General features: G+C 38.2%; 1 protein-coding gene across 4 annotated transcripts in view; it reads left to right on the top strand.

The window, feature by feature from the left end:
- The first annotated feature begins 235 nt into the window (after nucleotides 1-235).
- RFTN2 (raftlin family member 2) overlaps nucleotides 236-21408 on the top strand; it is a 38264-nt gene continuing 17091 nt past the window's right edge. For 2 of the 4 annotated variants that reach the window (XM_069860688.1, XM_069860689.1), the window contains exons 1-8: nucleotides 237-385; nucleotides 831-977; nucleotides 6318-6501; nucleotides 8456-8567; nucleotides 10495-10807; nucleotides 13686-13886; nucleotides 19100-19221; nucleotides 20557-20660. In XM_069860688.1, the coding sequence (XP_069716789.1) occupies nucleotides 280-385; nucleotides 831-977; nucleotides 6318-6501; nucleotides 8456-8567; nucleotides 10495-10807; nucleotides 13686-13886; nucleotides 19100-19221; nucleotides 20557-20660 (1289 nt within the window). In that variant the 5' untranslated portion in view covers nucleotides 237-279. Of the gene's footprint in view, nucleotides 386-771; nucleotides 978-6317; nucleotides 6502-8455; nucleotides 8568-10494; nucleotides 10808-13685; nucleotides 13887-19099; nucleotides 19222-20556; nucleotides 20661-21408 lie in introns of all 4 variants that reach the window. The other 2 variants (XM_069860690.1, XM_069860691.1) reach the window with 2 other exon arrangements.

A 21408-nucleotide genomic window follows, 5' to 3' on the forward strand; every position in this document is an offset into this window, starting at 1 on the left:
GTCACTTCCCAGTCAAAACCAATATGTAAGTTGATTTTAGCAATGTAGATGCTAATTGTAATCATATTTCATTTTTTTGACCAGAGATTTCTTTACTATATATTTTTACATTATTACAGTACATTACGCTATGTTTGCGGGTTTTTTCCTCTAGAAGAGAGTTCCTATGGAAAGGAAATAGGAATCAAACTTTAAAATCTAAAATAAGGACTAAACTGCTTTTCTACCCTTTGAGATGCCAGAAGCAATTTCCTCTTGAAGCTGACTTCCTTTCTGGAAATGATTTTCGTCTCCAACCATGTTGAGGCTCTTTTCTCATTCTTTCATTCTGACTTGCTGTTTTCCTCCTCTGACTTGCTGCTGCAGTTGAGTAGAACTTTTGGAGGTAAGTACTCACAGACAAATTTCTCTCCAACTTTCTTTTTCAGTCCTTCTCCCCCTTCCTCCCCCCTGAGTCAGCCCAGAAGGACAAACAAAGCACTATTGGTGTCCTCTGCAAGAGAGCACTGATAGGGGGCTGGCTGTAAATTGACGTGGCATGGAAAATCTCTGCTAGTTTGTAGCAGCTCTAACACTGCTGTGAAATCAAGCCCGCTCTTACGAAGTTTTTAGCTCGAAATCATCAGAGGCTTACTCTTTCTATATAAAAAAAAATGAATGGAAAGTACCTTCCCTTTTTGATTTGGGAACCAGACTTTTTCTCTGTTTGGATTTATGGCTGATAGAAAACAAAATCAAAGGGAAACTATCTGGTTATTTTTTTCCCTGTAGAGAGGAAAGACAGATCTTACTGCTCCCCCAGCCTTTTCCTGCGATCTAATCATTTGCAGATCTTGCCATGGGGTGCGGACTGAGAAAGCTGGAAGACCCAGATGATAGCAGCCCTGGAAAAATCTTTTCTACATTGAAGAGACCACAAGTTGAAACAAAGACGGATTCTGCTTATGACTACGTGTTGCTGGATTTTACTTTAGAAGGTATCTTTTATGTGATTTCTTTACTGTTCTGAGAAAGCAAGGAATAGAGTTTAACTTGGTACTATCTTGTTTGACCTACAGTGAATCTTCTATACTTTAATCAAAGCTAGCTGAAACGCAAGGCTTTTATTTTGAAACACAAATCATGACGAAGGTCCTCACTTAGATAAAATTACAATGGAAACTACTTTAGTAGTTTCAACAACCAAACCCTCCCAATTACACAACTGTCCTTGTTAAGGAAGCTGGCAAAAAAACTGTTAGAGATTTTCCTAGTTTCCTGTGAGTCAGATACTGCCATCCGTGCTCACTGTGAGTAATGGTTGTCTGAATTCAGTGTGACGGTTCAGAAAATGCCGTATGCCTGAGCATTTATTGAATAACCATGTTTTTAACTGCACTCAGCTTCCGAAAACAGGCTGTCATTGTCTGTTTCTTTATGCAGAAGTAAGTATGTTCCGTATTTGTATATGAGGAGTAGCTTCCCCTCTTATGCCCACCCCAGTCTACCACCCGAGGTAGATATTTTAGTAAGAGTCTTACAGTTCCCTTTTACTATTTTTTTCCAAATGCTTTACTTGTTGAACAGCCTTTTGAAATCGTGACCGGAATGAAACAGAATTTGTATGCATAGCCAGAGGCAGACAGTGCTCTGTGGGATATTTCCTTCCCGAGGGTGTCCGGTCTCTAACAGAGCAACTCCCTGTTCCACAAAGTTGAAAACATAAACAAGCCCAGATGGCTGCCCTCCGAGCAGACTGCTCAGATTTGCAGTCACTTTGTAGTAACTTGCATTTTGTAACAACCCGGTCTACAGGAAAATCTTAGTAACAAGGATTTGAAGTAAATCCAATTGCCAGAGGGTCTGATAAAGGGAGAAGGTGTAAGTAAACATCTTGTTTCTTATTCAGGAACTTTTTCACAAACAAAACTTGGCCTCTGCTCAGTTTTAATTCTAAATTAAAGGAAAAACCACAAGATACTAATATAAGCCACATGCTAAGTTATAGTACTTGACATCCAACTGTATCTGTTGACTTTTTCATTTATTTAAACACATATAGAGTTTTTCATTGGCTTGTTCTTTTCAAAGGAACAAAACCGTGAGTAAGTAGTGGGTGCAATGTACTTGGAAATAAAGCCAGGCTGCGTAATGCATACATGAATGACCTATTAATTTACTGATAACAAAGGATTGTAAAACTTGTTTTGAGACTGAAGAGCATTTACTGTTCTTTAATAGTCTGCATAGTTTTGCTGTGTTTTAAAGTAACAGGTTTCTGGAAGCACATAAAGGACTTGTTGTAAAGGTGATTCTGACTTCTAATAAAAAGCATGTGAAACAAGTGCAAATCAGGGTGCATCTCTTAAATTGATAATCTGTCAGCTGCCTGACTTTTAGGTCTGTAACTGTGAGCAGTTGGATTTGCAAACAAGTATTCTTCTTTCCAATGGTTCTACCTGTGTTTATCTTTGAACTTAAAGTATTTTTTTGTTTGTTTGAAGTCTCTACTATTTAGAAGAGGCTGGAGAACAGGCCTTATGAGGAACGGCTGAGAGAGCTGGGGTTGTTCAGCCTGGAGAAGAGGAGGCTGAGGGGAGACCTCATTGCTCTCTATAACTACCTGAAAGGAGGTTGTGGAGACGAGGGTGCTGGCCTCTTCTCCCAAGTGACAGGGGACAGGACAAGAGGGAATGGCCTCAACTTCCACCAGGGGAGGTTTAGGCTGGACATTAGGAAAAAATTTTTCATGGAACAGGTCATTGGGCACTGTTAGAGGCTGCCCAGGGAGGTTCTTGGATCCCCTTCCCTGGAGGTGTTTAAGGCACGGGTGGGTGAGGTGCTAAGGGACATGGTTTAGTGTTTGATAGGAATGGTTGGACTCGATGATCCGGTGGGTCTCTTCCAACCTGGTTATTCTATGATTCTATGATTTAGAGTTAAGGTCGTGAATACAGTAAAAACCTAGTTTATATGCTGTCCTTCTTGGAGGCATTTGTGATTTTTATTCACTTACGAAACAGGGAAACTGGCTTTGGGGAATTTTGGGCTTTTAGGGTCTTTCCCTCTTTTACTCCAGTTTGCTTGCATACTTGTTGCTACTTGAATATCCTTTGGCCAAATGAAACCTAAGTGAGAGCCTTTTATCACTTCGGACCAAAGTCAGTTTTCACTCTGCTGTCGAGTTGTTATGTTTTCATGGCTCTGTCTGCTGATTTCCACAGCAAGATCTTCCCCAGCATCTGAGATTTCTGGTTGCCTGAGTGACGTGTTACCACTGGATCTGACACCAAGTAAAACAAGAAAATCTGCACGTAGTGTCCTCTGTAAGATCTTACAGTAAGCTCTGTCCTGCATTAAGATAGAAGTAAGGCAAGCATGAATGTGTTATTTCAGTTTAATATGCCTTATTCTCTGCTTCATCAGACTTGCACTGTGTGAAGTCAAAATGGGGCTGATAGGGAGACTTTCTGAAGTCCCTGAACTTCTCCCAAGCCATGACGCAAATGAGGTCAACCATGCTGTAGTCTGACTGTACTGGCGGGAGTCCCTGTGCATCTTAACTCGTTATCGGCCGTGTATTGTACCTTGCTTTTTTCCTTCCTGGTCCCCAGAATACCCTTATCCCCACTGCAAGCATTAGCCTTGAGTTCCCTGGCGGTTCTTCTGCATCAGGAGAACCCCAAGCAAGAAAATTACAGCCAGGTTTTTATTTTTGTTCATTGGAATAGTGCAAAGGACATGGAGCAGTAGGCTCTGAACTGTTATTTTAAATACCTGCCAAGGATTGTAAATTCTGCAGTCTCAATCATGAGGCATATCTCAGTTACAAAAACAGCTGTTGGTTTTTCAGGTCAGTTTAACCATGAAGTAGGGGTAGTTTAAATACTCCTACTCAAGCAGAATGCTTATGGCTTTTCCACAACTCCCCTATGAGGGAAAAGAAGGAATATTGATGCAAGAGTGTTTCACATAAGCCCCCAAAGGTGACACGCTGTGAAGTTCGTGTCACTCAGAATAACTGTATGCATATGGATGAAGTAGATGTTTTGTTGTCATCTTCAATATCATGCATCTGAAGCTTACTCTGCAATGAGCAAGCTAGCTGTAGTTCTTGGCAGAAGTTTTTTGGTTACCTGTTGACAGCACATCCCAAAGTTTTCTTAAGGAAAAATGATTAAGGCATTTCCAGAGTCAGTGAAGTGATGATTACATTGCATGCGTTCCTGCTTTTTTGGTTTGTGGGCTGTAGAGCACTTATTTCTGCAATACATATTTAATGTCTCTTGGATTTACTGTGTGTGGAATTATGGGATGGAGGCATTACTAGGTAGGGCAAAATATCATCAGCCTATGAAAGGGAAGGCTGTGATCTATTGTCTGCTTCATAAAAGAAAACAAAACCACAAAAAACCCACCAACACCTCACCTCACACACCCCCAGAAGAACCCAAACAAAACTCACCAAGGTAGCCCGACGAAGTGCAACAGATGAGTCCTATGAGTGAGAATGGCAGAGTTGATGTTAATAGGTTGAGTTTGCTAGTTATCAGCAATAAGCTGTCAATATGTTAGTGATGCTTTTTGGTAGTGCGCGTCTCGCTTGGTACACGCTATTCTGTTATTTTTGATTTTTTTTTTTTCTAGGCCATTAAGGCTCTTACAGTAGGAAGCAAATAGGCCTCCATTCTTTTTTCTTGTTAGTAAAAAATGGTATTCAAAAGCATTTAAACTGAGTAGTGTACACACAGACTAGTTTATTTTTTTTCGAAAAAGCCCTCCATGATATACATAGATAAGTATTATCCCCTTTTTAAGGTGGGAAAATAGCATAGAGAGTGAAGTTCTGCATAACATGTTGCTCATGAACCAGAAGAATTCTATTCAGTTTATTAGAATAAAAGATTTGGGCAAACAGAAGATTCACATGTCTAATTTATGATACTTTAAATACACAGGACAGGAAGACTTTGACTTGCAGTGTCTTTGATAGAAGTCCTTAAATTCTTTGCTGTTGCTCATCTGCAATATAGGGCTGGTAGGTAAGGAGATGAAAGAATGTGAAATTCACTCTAGGGAGTACAGTGGTGAGACTTATCATTGCATTTACCTTTTCTTTTTCCTTTCATATCTTTTTATTGTAGAATTGGGAGAATTTGTGTATTTAATTGCCTAGAGTGTATTTTATGGTTTGAAAGAGAACATTTAAGGCAGCATATTAAATGTTTGTCTCTCTAACAAAAAAAAATAGGTATTGTGAGTCACTCAATTCCAGCTGACGCATCCTTTCATGCAGTTGAACACTGATCTTATTGCGCTGTAAGTCTTGTGAAGAGAGGGACTTGTCATAATACAGAAAACAGTCTCTTGCAGCAAAGGTCACTGATAAAGACCATCAGATCCCAAGCCAAACTGTCTTGTCATGGTAGTTCATATGTGCAAAGGATGATAATTTTGATGGTAAGCAAATATATGCTGGCAAAATTGCTCTTAATTTACTGTCTACGAGTATTGATGTCCTGCTTTGGAGGCTCTGAGAGCTTCTGTAGCTCCAGTTGGAGTTGAGTGGAACAGGAAACACTGACCATCAGACTGTAGCAGAACAGATAATCTCTTACTGATGAGGAATTTTCCTTTTCTCTGTGCAAAAGCTGCGGATCAAACCATTGAAAAGAAGGCACTCAAAAGAGTTTTCCCTAGTTTCTGGCAGTTGTTATGAAGTGCCTAGCTGTTGTTTGTTGATCAGTAATGCTCGCACACACTCAGAGGGGTCCTCATTAAAAACTGGTGACACCATATAGCTTACTTAAGTGACCCTACTTAGGTCTACTGGAAAAAGGAGGAAAAAGGAGGAAAAAGGAGGACTGTGTTAAAAATTCAATCTGTAATCCATAGATCACTTCTAAAGGGTCAAAAAATATAATTAAGAAAAACATTCTGCTAGGCTTAAGTTCATTCTACAAGAATTTACCTATGATCTAGGGTTGAAGGACACTGCTTCAGTATGTTTAAAGCTTTGGTTAGATTAAATAGTTGTTTTGTTAACTTCTGACCTATTGTACATTTAGATGTTGATGCGGCTTTGAAATTGGCTTGGCAAAGCTAGATCCAACAGAAAGTGTTCCCAAATAGATTAAAAATAGGTCATATTAACTTGTAAAAAGATGTAATTCAACTAGTTGAACCAGCTGTGAGTCTGCATTTTCTTGTATAAATATAACTAGCTTTTTAGTAAATGCCTTGGCATGGATCTTGTTTTATATAAAAGCAATTCACCCAAAAGTATGTGGATGTACACAGTATATAATTTCATTCTCTTCTGTTTTCAATGCTCTTAGCTTCCTCAAATCCAGAAGTTATCAAGATCAGTTCTTTGTTGGATATAGCATCTAAGGTGGAAGACTATTACAGCAAAGGATATGTTGTAGGAGCTGTTCATCCTATTATCCTGCCAATTGGACGTAGAAGGAATTTCCCTGCAAGTCACATATACCGAGTGGTGCTTTCACGATTAAAATTAAGGTAACAGTGAAGTAATTTGAATATACTGGTCCATTATGTAAGCCATTTGTAAATGGATTGCTCAATATGCATAATTATCAACTTGAAATGAGCCTCTTGGTGGGAAATAACTGTTCCTTGTTCACCTGAAAGGTGAGGAACTTAGCGTTAAATAAAAAGGCATTACTACGCACACAACAGGCTAACATTTACTTTGCCTTAGTATATCTCCAAACAGAACTCCAAAGTTGCTCATCATCATTTGTGGGAAGATAAGTTGTTCTAATTTACCCTTTTATCCATAATACATTTTTAGAATAAATTATCATCAGTCTTGGATCCTGCAGCACATACAAGGTTAAATACATCACCAATAATAAGCTGCTTTAAATTCTGTGATGGGAGTGATTTTATTCTTTTTCCAGACTTCTGTGTTTTCACTCTTCCCATAAGGGCATTATTTAGGGAAAATTACCTATAAATTATGAATTATGTAGTTTATCAGAGGTAAATAGTTGATTTTTCCTTCTTGATATAAAAGAAAATAACTGTTCTGTGACTCGGGGGGATACAAAAGCTTGGGTTTGACACTGAGTGGAAAGAGTCAAGAGTTTGTTTCAGCTCCATAGTCTTGTTTATCACAGCTTTTTTCACTGTATTGTAATGATAAAGAAAATGTACAAAGACATTTTACCATTAGTGCCTTTGAATGCAAAGAAGATACCCTTTTGTTCTTGAGTAAATAGAAAAGTGAAATGCTTATTGCATTAAGAGCTGTCGTGCTTCCCCCTTCCATCCTGAGTCCTAGTGTGACGCACAAAGGTTCTTACGTTTTCCTTGAGAAGACTGGAAGGGCACGGGTCAGAAGGTGCCCCTTGCCACTCCAGCAATGCTTCTGTAAAATGTGCATCATTTGAGGGAGTTTCTGAGATGCTTGGCTCAAACAACCATTGTCCATGGTGTTTTCTACCTTCATAAATTTACCTGCAAACAAGGTGAATGTTGTCCATGTGGACAAGGGCTTGAGGAAGAAGAGCAGAATGTTTCCTCTCTAGAGCTGAGGCTTCTAGGAGCTGATGATCAGCACGCTACTCTCACAACTGACCTTTAGGCCCTTGAATAGATGAAAGACAAGAACCCACAGCCCAAATGTGAAACTGTTCGGCATAGCATCCCAGTCCCTTATGCCGTACGTACCCATGCTGGTTTTCCTATAGACAAATGCACCTTCTCAGGCTGCTGTCTGGAAAGGAGTCTTTGATATTTGAGTGTTTCTCATTGATGGTTCATTCGAAAGCAAAAGCTTGTGTGGAGGAAATGTCAAGTAAAATCCCCTTTTATTATTGATATCCATCATATATCATTGTCTGAGTAATGGCCAGACTGGCTTTAGATAAATGCGATTAATGCTATTCTTTAATTTCAAATTGAATTTAAAGCTCGTTGGATTCTCAAATCTGAGTGATTTAAATATTACCAAAGTAATTGCTACTGCACTGTATTCCTAATGTTTGCCTCCACTGCATTTCATACAATAGCTGCAACCCTGCTTTAGTTACAAAGACCAAACAGCAGCACGTTAACGGTGTAAAAGTATAGTTTCTGTTTATAGCGTATCTTCTTCAGAACTGCATCTGTGTATTTTTTGCATTATGGGAGATTTTTTGATTAACTCATTAGAAAAGCAGGTCTGTTTGTCTATGAAACTTGTTCTCCAAAAGATGTCTATTAAGTCTTCAGGTGATATTCATGTTAAATGTTGGTATTCTTACCTTGACATTGTAATACATCAGACCTGCCCCTTTGTGTAAGGAACAGAACAGAGCACCAGGAAACATTGAGTTCTAAATAACAGTACGAAGAAGCATTGCCAGGATTTCATTCATAACTATTCCGGAAAAGAATTCTATATGCAAGTATTTGCCCAAGTTAGTAGCAAACTCCTGACAAAGACTGCTTTCTTTCTCTGTTCCAGCCAGAAACATGCAGCACTCCGAGGACAAAGGCATCCCAGGCTAGTGATTGAGGAATGTCCTTTAATGTACGAAACACTGACAAATGAGGTGGTGAAAGAACTGTTAGAAAAGGTAATGAGGATTTTTCAAGCATACATGATTTTTATTTCTACCATGCATGTAACTTATATACAGTGACTGATGGGTTTTTTAGTTTTGAGCTTTAACCTTGGGTTATTTTATAGAAACTACCAAGTATTTTCTTGCTGCAGGAGTTACTTTTCTTCACTAATTGCTTTTTCTAGTTCAGGACTTAGTACCAAGCCCCGTAGAGCTTTGGGAGACTGGCTACTTACACCACTGAAATCAGGATCAGGCCCAAACTCTCAGTCAGTCGTTGAAATGCTTGTGTGATAGCTTTTTCTGGAATTAAAATTTAAAAAAACGAACAACAAACTGGATTTTTATGTTGTTCGAGGTTAAGTAAGGTATTCCCAGTCATGTGAGTATGTTCCATTTCTAAGATTTTTTTCATTCTTTAATAGAAATTAAATATACAACAATTATTTTAAATATGTACTTGGCACAGTTTTTGGAAATATTGTGTAGTTAAAGAAAACTAAACTTCCCCTGCAATGGCAGCTCTAGTTCTACGTCTTTTTGTGTTTCACTTCCTCTTCAAAACTGAAGACTTAGCGAAACAGGAAAATATTGTTATTACAAGAGTTAAGAGTGAGATCTTCTACAATAGTTGCCAAGGAAAGAGTGGACAAGGAAGCACACTGGAGATCTTTAATGATGTTTGAATGATTGCAGCGTAGTTTTAAAATTTCTCAATGTTTTGTTTTGAAATTTCCAGGTGTTTCAAGTTTAAATTGAGATTCCATTACATGTTTACACTGTAGTACAAGCATATCACCAGTTTGGTTGTATAACAGAGAAACAGTTAAAGGAAAAATACACTTAAAGTTAGCAGGATTCAGTCTCGCAAGCAAATCTGGAACAGAAGTACTATATGAAAATAATTGGATTTTGAAATGCTCAATGTTTTAAAAAGACTGAGCTAGTAAAAAAAAGAAAAATCACAAAGCCCCCAGTTGCCTTCTAAAGCCTGCTGCTTTTCGCTTTCTAAAATTATTTTTGTTGTCTTAGAAGCAGCAGCAATCTGTAATTGCTGTGATCTCGTATCGTGGCTGTACATACTTAGTGGTGGTAGAGAGTAACACTTTAGTCCATGGTGGTACTAAAAAGGACTTGTAGTACCACCAGCTACTTGAGTATTCACACTTTTCATTACTTGTTTGTGAGTTAAATAAGTAAAAATCCTTCTCTCTATCCCTGCTAATCCAGTACTTCCCAGGCAATTTGTTCTTATAGGGCTGGGGTTTCTGTGTTTTCCTTGAGAGACTGCATTTCTAAGGGGATCACCTTCCTAAATGATAACACTCCTTATCCAGAAAAAACACCTCCCTCCAAGAACAGACACATCCGACACGTGGTGTACATTCTGCAGCTGTATTTTGGAACATCAGTGCAATGGCTGAAAGCTGTGTTAAGAGGGTTTTAATTTGCTTGTAACTCCCTCCTTTCTCTGATCCCTCACAATGTTCAGTAACAGTGAAGCCAAGCAGACTTTAAGGGAGCCAGGGAATAATGATTCATGACACATGACAAATATTGAGGTTTCTGTAGTATTACGGGTTACTAATTTTAGTATGACTGGTGTCACATGTTAAGAGAAACAATACTGTTTATCGCACGGCTGTGGTGCTTATCACTAGACACTGGATTTGTTCTAAATGAAGGATTCTGTGTACACTAAATGTAGCAGTGTTGGCCACCTTTCTTGGCTTGGCTCCAAAAACGTTCTGGAAGACTTCCATTTACTTTGAAATATGGGCAGTGCACAAAGACAAGCCACCCTTTCGTAGTATGGTGTTGTGTATTTGTACTTGAAAATCAGCATTTTATGCTGATTGTACAGAATGTACATATAGCAAATCTTAGTTGTGTGCAATGCTAAAATCACTTTGCAGATCATTTTCTGTTGTAAATACAGGTCAACGAAGCTGCTAAAAGAGGAAAGAAGTTTGTGGGATTTTTAATGCAACACTTCCCTCCACCTAAAGCCTGTAATGGAACAAGCACAGATGGAAGTGCAGAGCTGGAATCAACGCTGGGCAGAAGAAATAGGGAACACAGAAGAAAAAATTCTGATGAAAACTATAAAAACTGGAATGAAGGAACATTGAGTGGTCACTCTTCTGAGAGTGGGATAGAAGAGGAAATGCAAGGAGAAAGCAGTCTGTTACAGGATGCAGATTTCCAGTTTGGAAAAGAAGTCAGCCCTGTTAAACCAGGAAAAGGAGACGGTAATAAATGCTTATTTATTGCAGAAATGAGGATTTTCATTGAGCTGTTTTTAAAAAGGTGTTGGGGGAAAAGAAACCCAACTGAACAGTATGTTCTATTGTATCAAATACTGGCTTTGGAAGATGCATCTGCCTTAAATGCATACACATTTTTAAAGAAGTTGTCAGTTGAGGGAACAGAAAAAATATTTACCTTCTGCTTTATGTATGTGTGAACTGCGGTAATACATTAAAACTATATTATTAAAATATTTTACATTTCATACAGAATATTATAAATATACTACCAAAACTATAGTTTGTAGCTTAAAGAAAAAATATTTTAAAAATCCCCAAAAATAAACCACCATGTAATTCTAATTTCAGATGTGGTGCAGAGAGCTTTCTTGCTTGATGTGTATGACAAATGTCAGTAAATTTTTTTTCTTTTAGAAGGATGCAATTGTTTTAAAACCTTTACCTGAATGCATATAGCTTTCACTTAATATGGAATCATAAATATGCAACAAGTTTCCAAGAATATGTTACGATTCCAGTTCTGCCTGTTTCAAAATGACCACAAAGAGCCCCTTCAGCTAGAGCTATAATTTTACATGCTTCTAGTAAGTTCACATAATGTACAGCAAACAAATCCGTTCATAATGGATTCTTTCTGGTTAACATGCCTTCAAGAAGCGTCCTGAAAGAGATCACTTAAATTAATGCACTAGCCATGAAATTAAAGGGGATAATTGTTACAAAATGAATTTAAACTAGAGAAAAGTAAGCATTAAATAGTTGTATAGGAAGGAAAAATGCTGGTGTTGTGGTAGAAAATCTAGTTGTAGAAGAATCTGAAATATTTAGTGTAGTCTGTGTGAGTGACTGCCTGAAACGGCGGCTTTGGATACTGAAGCACTAAGGCCTCCTGGTTTGCTGGGAAGAAAAGGTAAAAAGAAAGTAATAGTCTAAAGCACCAGAACTAAAGCCAGATGGTATTGTGCAGAAAGCAGGCAGGCAGCATTTTGACGTAATAGGTTCTTTCCTGACGTGCCAAACATGTTTTAATTGCTCTCAAAAGCAATCTCTTCACTTTCCTGTGAAGAGTTAAGCACCCTCCTCTGAGCACTGAGATGTCCCTCTTATTTTAACACTTGAATTAAAGCAGTTCTTGTACTATGTGCTGAAACAGCGTGATCTGTTAAAGCTTACCTCTTCCCTTATAGCTTGAAATGGTGGGTTTGCTGTATGTAGCAGAATAGAAATCCTGTAGGCAAGAAGCAGAACACTCTTGGTTCTGTTAAAGAAGCTTGATTTGTGCAGACTGCTGCGTCCATGTAGATCAGCAACCACTGCATCCCCTGTGTGCAGTGCTCTCAGGAAATGCTTCAAAAAGCTTTGGCGAGAACATGTCAGGCTTTTCTATACTACCAAAAATACTCAGAGAATGGAGTTCATAAGACAAAACTTATGAAAAATTACAGCATTTACAAAGATGGTCATGTCACCATCATTTTAAAAATACTGATGTGAGCTTTCAAAGGAAGCCTTGCACGCGTGTACTCCTGCTTCAGTGTGCCAGTTCTATTTAGGTCTCTTCAAAAGATGCAAAACTGTGTCGAAGTTCTAGATTTGGGGGTCATAACATATGAATTTTGACTATTTTTCTAAATACATTGCTTGCAGATGCAATTCCCAATACCCATGAGCAGTTGAATAGTTGTATTAGGAAACTTGGTTAGTTTTCTCTGAAGAGCAACTCTAAAAGTGATCTCACTCGAGTAATGTGGGAAAGAAAATCAAGATTTGTCAGGATAAATGCATTTATTCTAATACAGCCACCTATGGAGGTGATAAAGTAAAACTGTGTAGGAAGGAATCATCCCTTCCGGAGATAGTTCAGAATTTTGTCCTCATTTTACCTTATTCCAGGCCCTGGTGTCATTTGCAGTGGGTGTGGTAATGCTTCTCAAAACAGAAGGGTTCTCCTAGAGAGGGATTCAGACTGCTTACAGTCCAAATCCTACTCTGGAAATGTCCGTCTGTTTCTAGAGCCAGGAGAAACTAGCATCTAAAGTGGGGTCATCTGACCCAAGTTCCTTTGTTTTGGCAATGAATACTTCTGCTTTCCAGAGGTTTATTTGTGTTGATCTAGGCAGCTCAGATGTTGAAGTGTTAAACAATCTCAGAGCAGCTTTTGGCAACTGCTTTGTGTTATTTCTCCACAGCAGTGACATACGTGTGAGTGTATCTGTAGAATGCATTTATATAGCGAAGGCTTCATGTAGCGTCACCAGTGATTTCCCAAACTGCTGTGGATTTATTGATTTCAATTTTTGTCTGGCTCTGGTTTTTGTAACAGCACTGTATTAACATCCAGATATAAAAAGCATTTGAGGATACACTGGTTTTGTCAGCTTAACTCAAATGCTCATCAGTTATTGAGGGAGAAAACCCGGTAGGCAACTATTTATACTGGTACTTAAGTTACAGTCAGAAAATCATGGGTAAAAATCAATACCATACAAGGCATTCCTAGCACTTAAAAATTGTGAAAATTGTCTTTAATCTTCAGTAATGGAACTTCTGACTACAAATATCTGAAATTACTATAAGTAGCAGAAGTGAAGCCTGTTTCACTTTGTTTTTTCTCTTAGCTGTAGTATATTTTCTCTGTGTGAGACTCAACTACGTAAAAGGTCCAGTGATGACCTCACTATAATGGGTTCAACTTTTTTTCTCAAGCTGAGTACAGCCACATCAGGAAACAATTCTTAAAACTGTTGCTTAGAATTACAAAACCATGTTGAAGTAAGAGATAAATAACATTTAAATTTTTTTTTTATGTTGGAGCACTTTCTTCCAGAGGTTCATTCTTCTTTTCTGTTTCTTTTCTTAGACAAGTTATATACAGTCTTCAATGTTTTTGATGATGATTCTACTTGCTGGACCTATCATGAAGGTGTTTTGTCTATGAAAGTTACAAGAAAGGGGCCAGTTATCAGTACACTGGAAGCAGACTGGCTAGAATTAACCACATTTTATTATAAACAAGGATTGTCCTTAATTGATTCTTTTGTGCACTGGGAAACTTCTAAAGGTGAGTACTGTCCCAGAATATCATGAGGCATTTACTTCTTTATGTAGAACTGCGTACTTTGCAAAAAGTATATATTTTCCTTCTTGGTGTGAAGAGCAGTATGTAAACAAGTTCAGATATTCATCGTAAACTTATAGAATCTGATACCTTAAAAGGAAATATGTTTTCTGGGCAGTTATAGCTCTGAATAATTGAAGTTTTTGCTTTGTTTTATCAACTTAATATCCAAGGCAAGGAGTTAGTGTGGCTTTACTATGAAATAAACCCTTTGCACTAGTTCTTTTCTCTTTGCTTTGTTTTAAAGGAAAAGATAAGGGGGTACAGGGAAACATTGGGTATGTGTTTCCATACTGTTTGTGTTCTGCTGCTTACTGTAGATGCTGTGCTGCACTCAAAGTACTTCTAATAAGGTAAAAGAGCACCTTGAGTTCTCATTGGGCTTTACTGTGCCATTAAACCTAAGTCAGACTTTCTGTGCTTCCTACTTTCTCCACTTCTTGGCTGGGCTTAAATTCTTTCCAAAACAACAATTTGCCTTAAAATTTGTCTACCAGTTCTGAAGTTCCAGGATGTTTCTGGAGGTTGTTCTTGTCAGCTGTGGACATATGCAGCAAGTAGAGAAATCTGTTCTTGTCCTTGTCCTCAACTGTAGGCAGATCCTTCAGGATCTTTTGACATAGCTGGAAGAGAGGCCTTCCCTGGTCCCTCCTGCTTCTTGGGCTCTTCTGCAGGAAACTACCAGCTCAGTTAATGCTGAAATTGTAACAATAAGAGCTTCAGGCAACAGGGTTTTCCAATTTTCTTCATTCTGCCAGTTCCAGTTGGATCTTGATTGTTCTAAGTAGATCCTGCTAGGTCTTTGTGAGTTCTTAGCCTTCTTCCTCCTGATGAACAAACACAAAACTCCATGTCAGATGTGTCGCTCTTGGTCCAGGCCCATTGCTACACACTCTGTGGAGTCCAAGATCCTGCTCTTTGTCAGAGCAAAGAGACACTGCTGTACCACTGCTGGCAACAGAAGAAGTTCTTTATTGGCTGAAGTATGTTGAACTCTAAAAGTCTGTTGTTGACGTTTAACAAGGCCAAGTGCAGACTCCTGCGCTTGGGGCACAAAAACCCTGTGCAGAGCTACAGGCGTCGGGAAGAATGATTTGAAAGCTTCCTGGCAGGATAAGACCTGGGGGTTGACAGCCAACTGAACGTGAATCAACAGTGTGCTCAGGTGGCCAAAAAGGCCAACAGCATCTTGGCTTGTATCAGAAACGGCGTGGCCAGCAGGACCAGGGAAGTGATTCTGCCCCTGTACTCAGCACTGGTGAGACCGCTCCTCAAATCCTGTGTTCAGTTCTGGGCTACAAGAAAGACATTGAGCGTGTCCTGCAGTGTGTCCAGAGAAGGGCAAGGAAACTGGTGAAGGGGCTGGAGAACAAGTCTTATGAGGAGCAGCTGAGAGAGCTTGGGTTGTTTAGCCTGGAGAAGAGGAGGCTGAGGGGAGACCTCATTGCTCTCTACAACTGCCTGAAAGGAGGTTGTGGAGAGGAGGGTGCTGGCCTCTTCTCCCAAGTGACAGGGGACAGGACAAGGGGGAAAGGCTGTGTCAGGCGAAGTTTAGATTGGGCATTAGGAAAAATTTCTTCACAGAAAGGGTTATCAAGCATTGGCAGAGGCTGCCAAGGGAGGTGGTTGAGTCACCATTGCAGGAGGTGTTTAAAAAGCAGGTAGATGAGGTGCTTGTGGCCATGATTTAGTAGTGGACAGGTACAGTTGGAGTTGATGATCTCTAAGGTCTTTTCCCACCTAATGTGTCTATGATTCTGTACGTAATTAAGAGATTCATTGCCACGTGAGCTGAATTTGTCTGAAAACCAGGCATGACAAGTGTTTCAGAAAATTGTATGCAGCTACTGTTGTGCAATTACTTGAAAATAATTTGGAGAACATGGTAGTACTCCAGTGCTAGGGGAACAAATCAAGAGAGTGACATAGGTAACTATTTCAGAACTTATTAATTACTATAATAAATGTTGTTTGTTAGGGAATTTAGAATTTATACTTCACTAATCTGATATTTTGTCTTTGGTTGTATCTATTCATGTCTTGTTTGTGCCGAGTTCTCAGTTGTTGGTGTTTTTGGAATTGCTTTTGGCAGTTCACTGTTAGCAAGGAAAACACAGGGCTGCAGTGGGGAAAAGCATTTTAAAAAGTCTGGAAAGTTTTCAGAGACCTTAAGTTACATTTGCAATACTCAAGCTGATTATGAAGTGCAGTAGTTTGCTTAATAATGTATTGAAGTGATTTTCATAAGTTATTTTACATCTGTTTCTTAAATGAATTATGCAAGGAGGGTAGAATTACTGGGGGGTTGATTATTGCATGCTTTTTTTAATGCTTCTTTTTCTGATTTTCTCATTTAAAGTAATATACATTCAGCATCCCCCTTGTAAGGCTTAGATTAGTGAAGGGCTTAAATTTTTTTTTTTTTCAAAAAAACAGTTTAAAACAAAATCTTTGAACGTTAGATGATGTGGGTTCTTCAAAAATAAAACCATGAAAATAATGAAAACTCTTCAGTTTTTGTTTGTTCACTGTAGTTTAGTTTTGTGTGTGAATCACTGCATTTCTGTAGCTCTGCAAATAGAGTTAATTTAATGATTATCAGGGGAATACAAGCACATCAACACCACTATACTTACCTCATTGAAATTGGCAGTTAGTCCTTCTTAATTTGTGTATTTTGTGCACATAAGCCATCTAATAGCACAATTTGTATTGGCCATCTTTGCTCTTAAATTATAATTCCTATCTGTTGAAGTCAGTAGAAGAGCAAAGTTTCCTTTGAGGGAGGAGAGGTGAGAAATCAGACTCCTAGTTTTCAATGCAGATTTTTTAGAGCTGGAAAATAACTCTCTGGAGATACTTTACAATTCACAGAGGGCTGGGTTTGGCAGCTGTTGAAATTAATCTTTGCAGCTGTCGTCCAACAACAGCTTTGCAATCTTCCCATTCCCCTGTAGCTGTGTGCTCCTCTCTGTGGATAACTGTCCCATCTTTAGTACATAGGTTATCACTTATTTAAGGGTTTCGTGCATGCTCTTTTGCAGCAGCTGGTCCTTCTGCTTCAACGCGCTTGACTGGTGTGTGTTTCAGTTACTCATGGGTGGGATGCGACTGAATTAAACTGGAGATATTCAAAGGCACAGCTCACAATGTGGATGGAATTCTGGAGCTGATCAAGTGTCTGTAACTGCAAGAAGAAATCATGTCTGTTTGTTTGCATTTAGAGTATGAGATGTCTTTAGCAGTAGTTTTCCTTTTGTACAGCTTTAGTGAAACCAGCAAATTTTAGCTATTGTTTTAATAAAAATAAAAACGTGGGGCACAAGTTGGGCAGCTGCAGAAATGCTCCTCTGGGATGGACTTTCCACGTGTTCTGTTGAGCCAGCAGAATTCTGTTGCTGCAAGGTTCAAAATAAAACTTCCTTGTACCTTAAATCAGGTTTTATGTAAAGAATTTTTAAAAATTAAAAAAAAAACAAACCATCCGTTCTTAATGTGTTCTCCTGCCAGAAGAGAATGCAGTCATAGAAACAATCCGGGTAAGTTCTCTTTTAGCAGCCATTTGGATCATTGTAATGTTTCCTCCATTTGTACTTTCCTTGATGCCTTTTGTGATCATAGAAGTACCTAAAATCTGTATAAGTGCTGTTGCAATATTTTTAGGTTTTTATGGTTTGCTACCTGTCATGCAGCACTTCTCTTATTTTGTTTTATTTTAATTTATTTGAGTACTGATATTAACAAAGATAAGCTATTGTAATTGACAGGATGGGCAGGTGAACCACTGAGCTTTTTCAACAAAGGTGATTTTTGACTTAATACACTTCATGAATTATCAGTTTGTCCCAAAATATCAGTGAGTGGTGGTGATCTTGTGTCAAGAGCTGCTTAAAATTATAGAATTGTTCTATCATGTTTGAAAAATGGTGCAAAAAGTGTCCTAACATGTTGTAGCTGGACTGCTCATTTTAAAAAACTGCCTAAATACTGAGAAAGATCAAAGTCCATGAATTTGAGATGAAGTATTTATGAATTATTAGGAGCTGTGTAGATATTCATGTTTATGTAGTCTAAAAATAAAGTAACGTGCCCAATATCTCTGCTAATATGTGAAAGAGATACGTAGCATGCAAGTATCTAAATCAATCTAAATTCAATCAGAAATCAAACTACATAAATCTGCTATGTAATATGTAGTGGAATAGTATTAGCATGGTTGATGGTTTATGGTACATTAACAAGCGTGCTCAAAAAATGGGATTTACTGGTTTACAGAATGCAATTATGCTAATCTGTTCAGTTTTAAAACCAGACCAGTTGCGTTCCTTAAACTTAAAGGAAAAAAAACAGCAAACAAAGGAAACTTATCTGACTTCCTGGAAGCTGTGGCAAAAACAATCCTCTCTTTACATCTTTTTGTGCAATACTGTAGAGGATTTAAGTCTGATATTCTGAGGATTACATAATTTTACTGTTCAAATTCAGTTTAAGATAGTCAGCTGTTGAGGTACATCTGCACAAAAGACTTACCAGTGGCTCTTAGGAGAAGCACGACCATAAGTGAACCAATATTTGATGCAGAGCTTTAGTTTAGACCAACTGGATACTGTCAGGCTTCAACAAGTGAGTCAGGGAGTTGTATTCTGAAACTTCCTTCCCCTCAGGAATCTTCCTACAATTACTTCTGTTTCAGGTTTTTCCTGTGGCCATTTATATACTTATTTAAGTAACAGTAGCTAGGCTTTGCACTTCATGCTTCATTGATCTTTATCCTCACCACACCAAAAGCCACACTTATTACCAGGCATACGATCTTGAAATTGAATAAAGAGGGTTTGTGCCCATCTGCTGGAGGGGATATGTTGAGTATAGGAAAAAGGAATCAAGACTGGAGGGTGGGAATGGCCAATGCTTTTGAGAAAATGAAGCCGTTCATAGTTCAATATAGAAAAAAGGGGTTTGAATAAGAAGTTGACTTGCGTGCTTTGAGTTGTAGCTAGACACAGAAATAACCACAAATTCGAGTTCTTTGCTGTCTGATGTCATTTTATTTTAGAGGACTGTTCAATGAGAAAAAACAAAACCGTGCGTACTTCTCAGTAAGATACCAACCTAAAGCCTTATATTTCAGTTTATATTTGTCTTTATGTTCACAGGGGACTATTTGCCTAAATCTTTAGAAGGATTATTTATCTATGAAGAAGAAGGTGCTGGGGTTCCAGGTTCTAACAGGAAAGGAAATGATGCAATAGTGGTTGAACAATGGACAGTCATTGAGGTAAAGTGATGATTGTTTAGCAAGGGGTTTCCTACTTATGGTTTTCTTTGTTTTTTCCTTAGAATGCTTGTACCAGTGTTTGATAAATATTCAGGATGGTTTCTTGAAACCACCTGCGTAAGCTAAACTAAAGCCTTGAATCATACAAATGAAGTAAGGCCTGTGGCTGTTGAAAAAAAGAAATACAGTGCAGGGAACCTGGCACATCATGTTTACATATGTTCATACCAACAAATACAACCACCAAGGAAAATGTTTGGGGTTTTTTTAAAACTGTATATGTTTCAGATCAACTTAGGCATAGTTTCAGCCAGTGCAACTCCACTGACAATGTACTGAAGTATTTCCAAATCAAAATGGGAAGAAAATAACAAAAACAAGATAGAGAACAAGAAAAAAATTGAATGTGCTTTTCAGATGTATATTCTTAGTAATATTATACTGCTAAATATGAAAGACTTAATATTTCCTAATAAATTAAGAAGCACAACTGTAGTGTGGTATGGCAATAAAATTATTTAATGTTCTTTAATCTTTTAATATTAAGAGATTATTGGTATGAATGAAAGCCATCTGGAAGTAATTGTTCTTAGAGGATGCCAAGGGCTTACTTTTGAGGGCCTCAAGCTCTGCCAGGGGAGGTTTAGGCTGGACATTAGGAAAAAATTCTTCACAGAAAGGGTCATTAGGAACTGGAACAGGCTGCCCAGGGAGGTGGTTGAGTCACCTTCCCTGGAGGTGTTTAAGGCACGGGTGGACGAGGTGCTAAGGGATATGGTTTAGTGTTTGATAGGAATGGTTGGACTCGATGATCCGGTGGGTCTCTTCCAACCTGGTTATTCCATGGTTCTATGAAATATCTATTAGTGAATACAATGTGCAAAGAAATAGCATAAAACTAAGACCTTGTAGTTTTAAAAACAAACAAACAAAAAACAACCAACCACCAAAAGCCCAAAACTTAAGTATATGTCCAGGCAAGATGCTTGCTGTTTAGATGTGAAATGAAAACCTAAATACATCAATTATGTTACCTAGTCTAGTGTTTAAAAAGTTTTAGGCATTAATTAGCAACATGATGAGTTTAATGAGTGAGATGGTGCTTTGAACACCTGGCTGAATCGGGCCTTAGACCTTGAGTTAGTGTGCTCCTTTTCCTTACTCTTCCTTAGTCTTGAACTTTTCCAATTGTTTTCTATTTGAAATACTGAGTCTTCTTTAAACAACAGAGTTTTGTGTTAGCTCAAAGGATTATCTTGTTATTGTAATTTGTGTAGAAATGTGAATAAAACCTGTACAGAGTCTCTTTACTACTTTTTATAATTATTAATGTAGGGATGTGAAATTAAAACAGATTACGGACCTTTGTTGCACACACTGGCTGAGTTTGGATGGCTCCTGACCTGTGTCCTGCCTACACCTATTGTACGACATGACAGGTACCCAAACAATAGATTACAGCATTTTTGGTGTGTATGTGTCTGAAGTATCAAGTTGATTACATGCATAAGTAAATGTAAAAGGGAGAATAAGACCAATAATGTTAATTGTATATGGAACTTGAGATGTAAGTAGCATTATGATGCAATCTTTTTACTACGCTGTTTTAGGACTGCTGACTTGAGTGAGTTGCAAACTAGACCAGTAATCCTAAACTTAAAATATATTGTTTATAGTTAAACATTAAAGATTTTACTTGAGAAACTTCTTATTGCATACTCAGTCCCCAGCAGTGGGGCAGAAGTGCTGTTACTTACATGCATCAAGTATTAACTGGTGTTGAAATGATTCGGTCACATAGGACATTGGTGACTGACTGGGTTGGACTAAGTCATTGTCACAAGACAGTCGTACAGTATTCATTGCATATGAGGGAGGGAGAATGTGCTAATCGAGCAAGTTATTGGGCTGTTGTCTTCTTTAATGGAGATGTTATGTTTCATTTGGAATATAGTACTGATCAACTGGATTTCAGTTCTGTTGTAAGCTTTAGTTGACTGAGGGTGATCTAAAATAGGAGAAGATAAATAGCAGACCTGGATCCCTTATAAAGTTCCAGATTTCCCTTTTTTTTAAAAAAAAAAAGAAAAAACAAGTACTGTGTTTTTCTTCAGCAGCATCACTAAAAAATGGCAAATGAAACACTGAACGAAGCATAAACCTCTTTTCTCTCTGTTTTGGTTTTTA

Source organism: Phaenicophaeus curvirostris, chromosome 7 (assembly GCF_032191515.1).
Source record: "Phaenicophaeus curvirostris isolate KB17595 chromosome 7, BPBGC_Pcur_1.0, whole genome shotgun sequence".
Classification (NCBI taxonomy): Eukaryota; Metazoa; Chordata; class Aves; order Cuculiformes; family Cuculidae; genus Phaenicophaeus; species Phaenicophaeus curvirostris.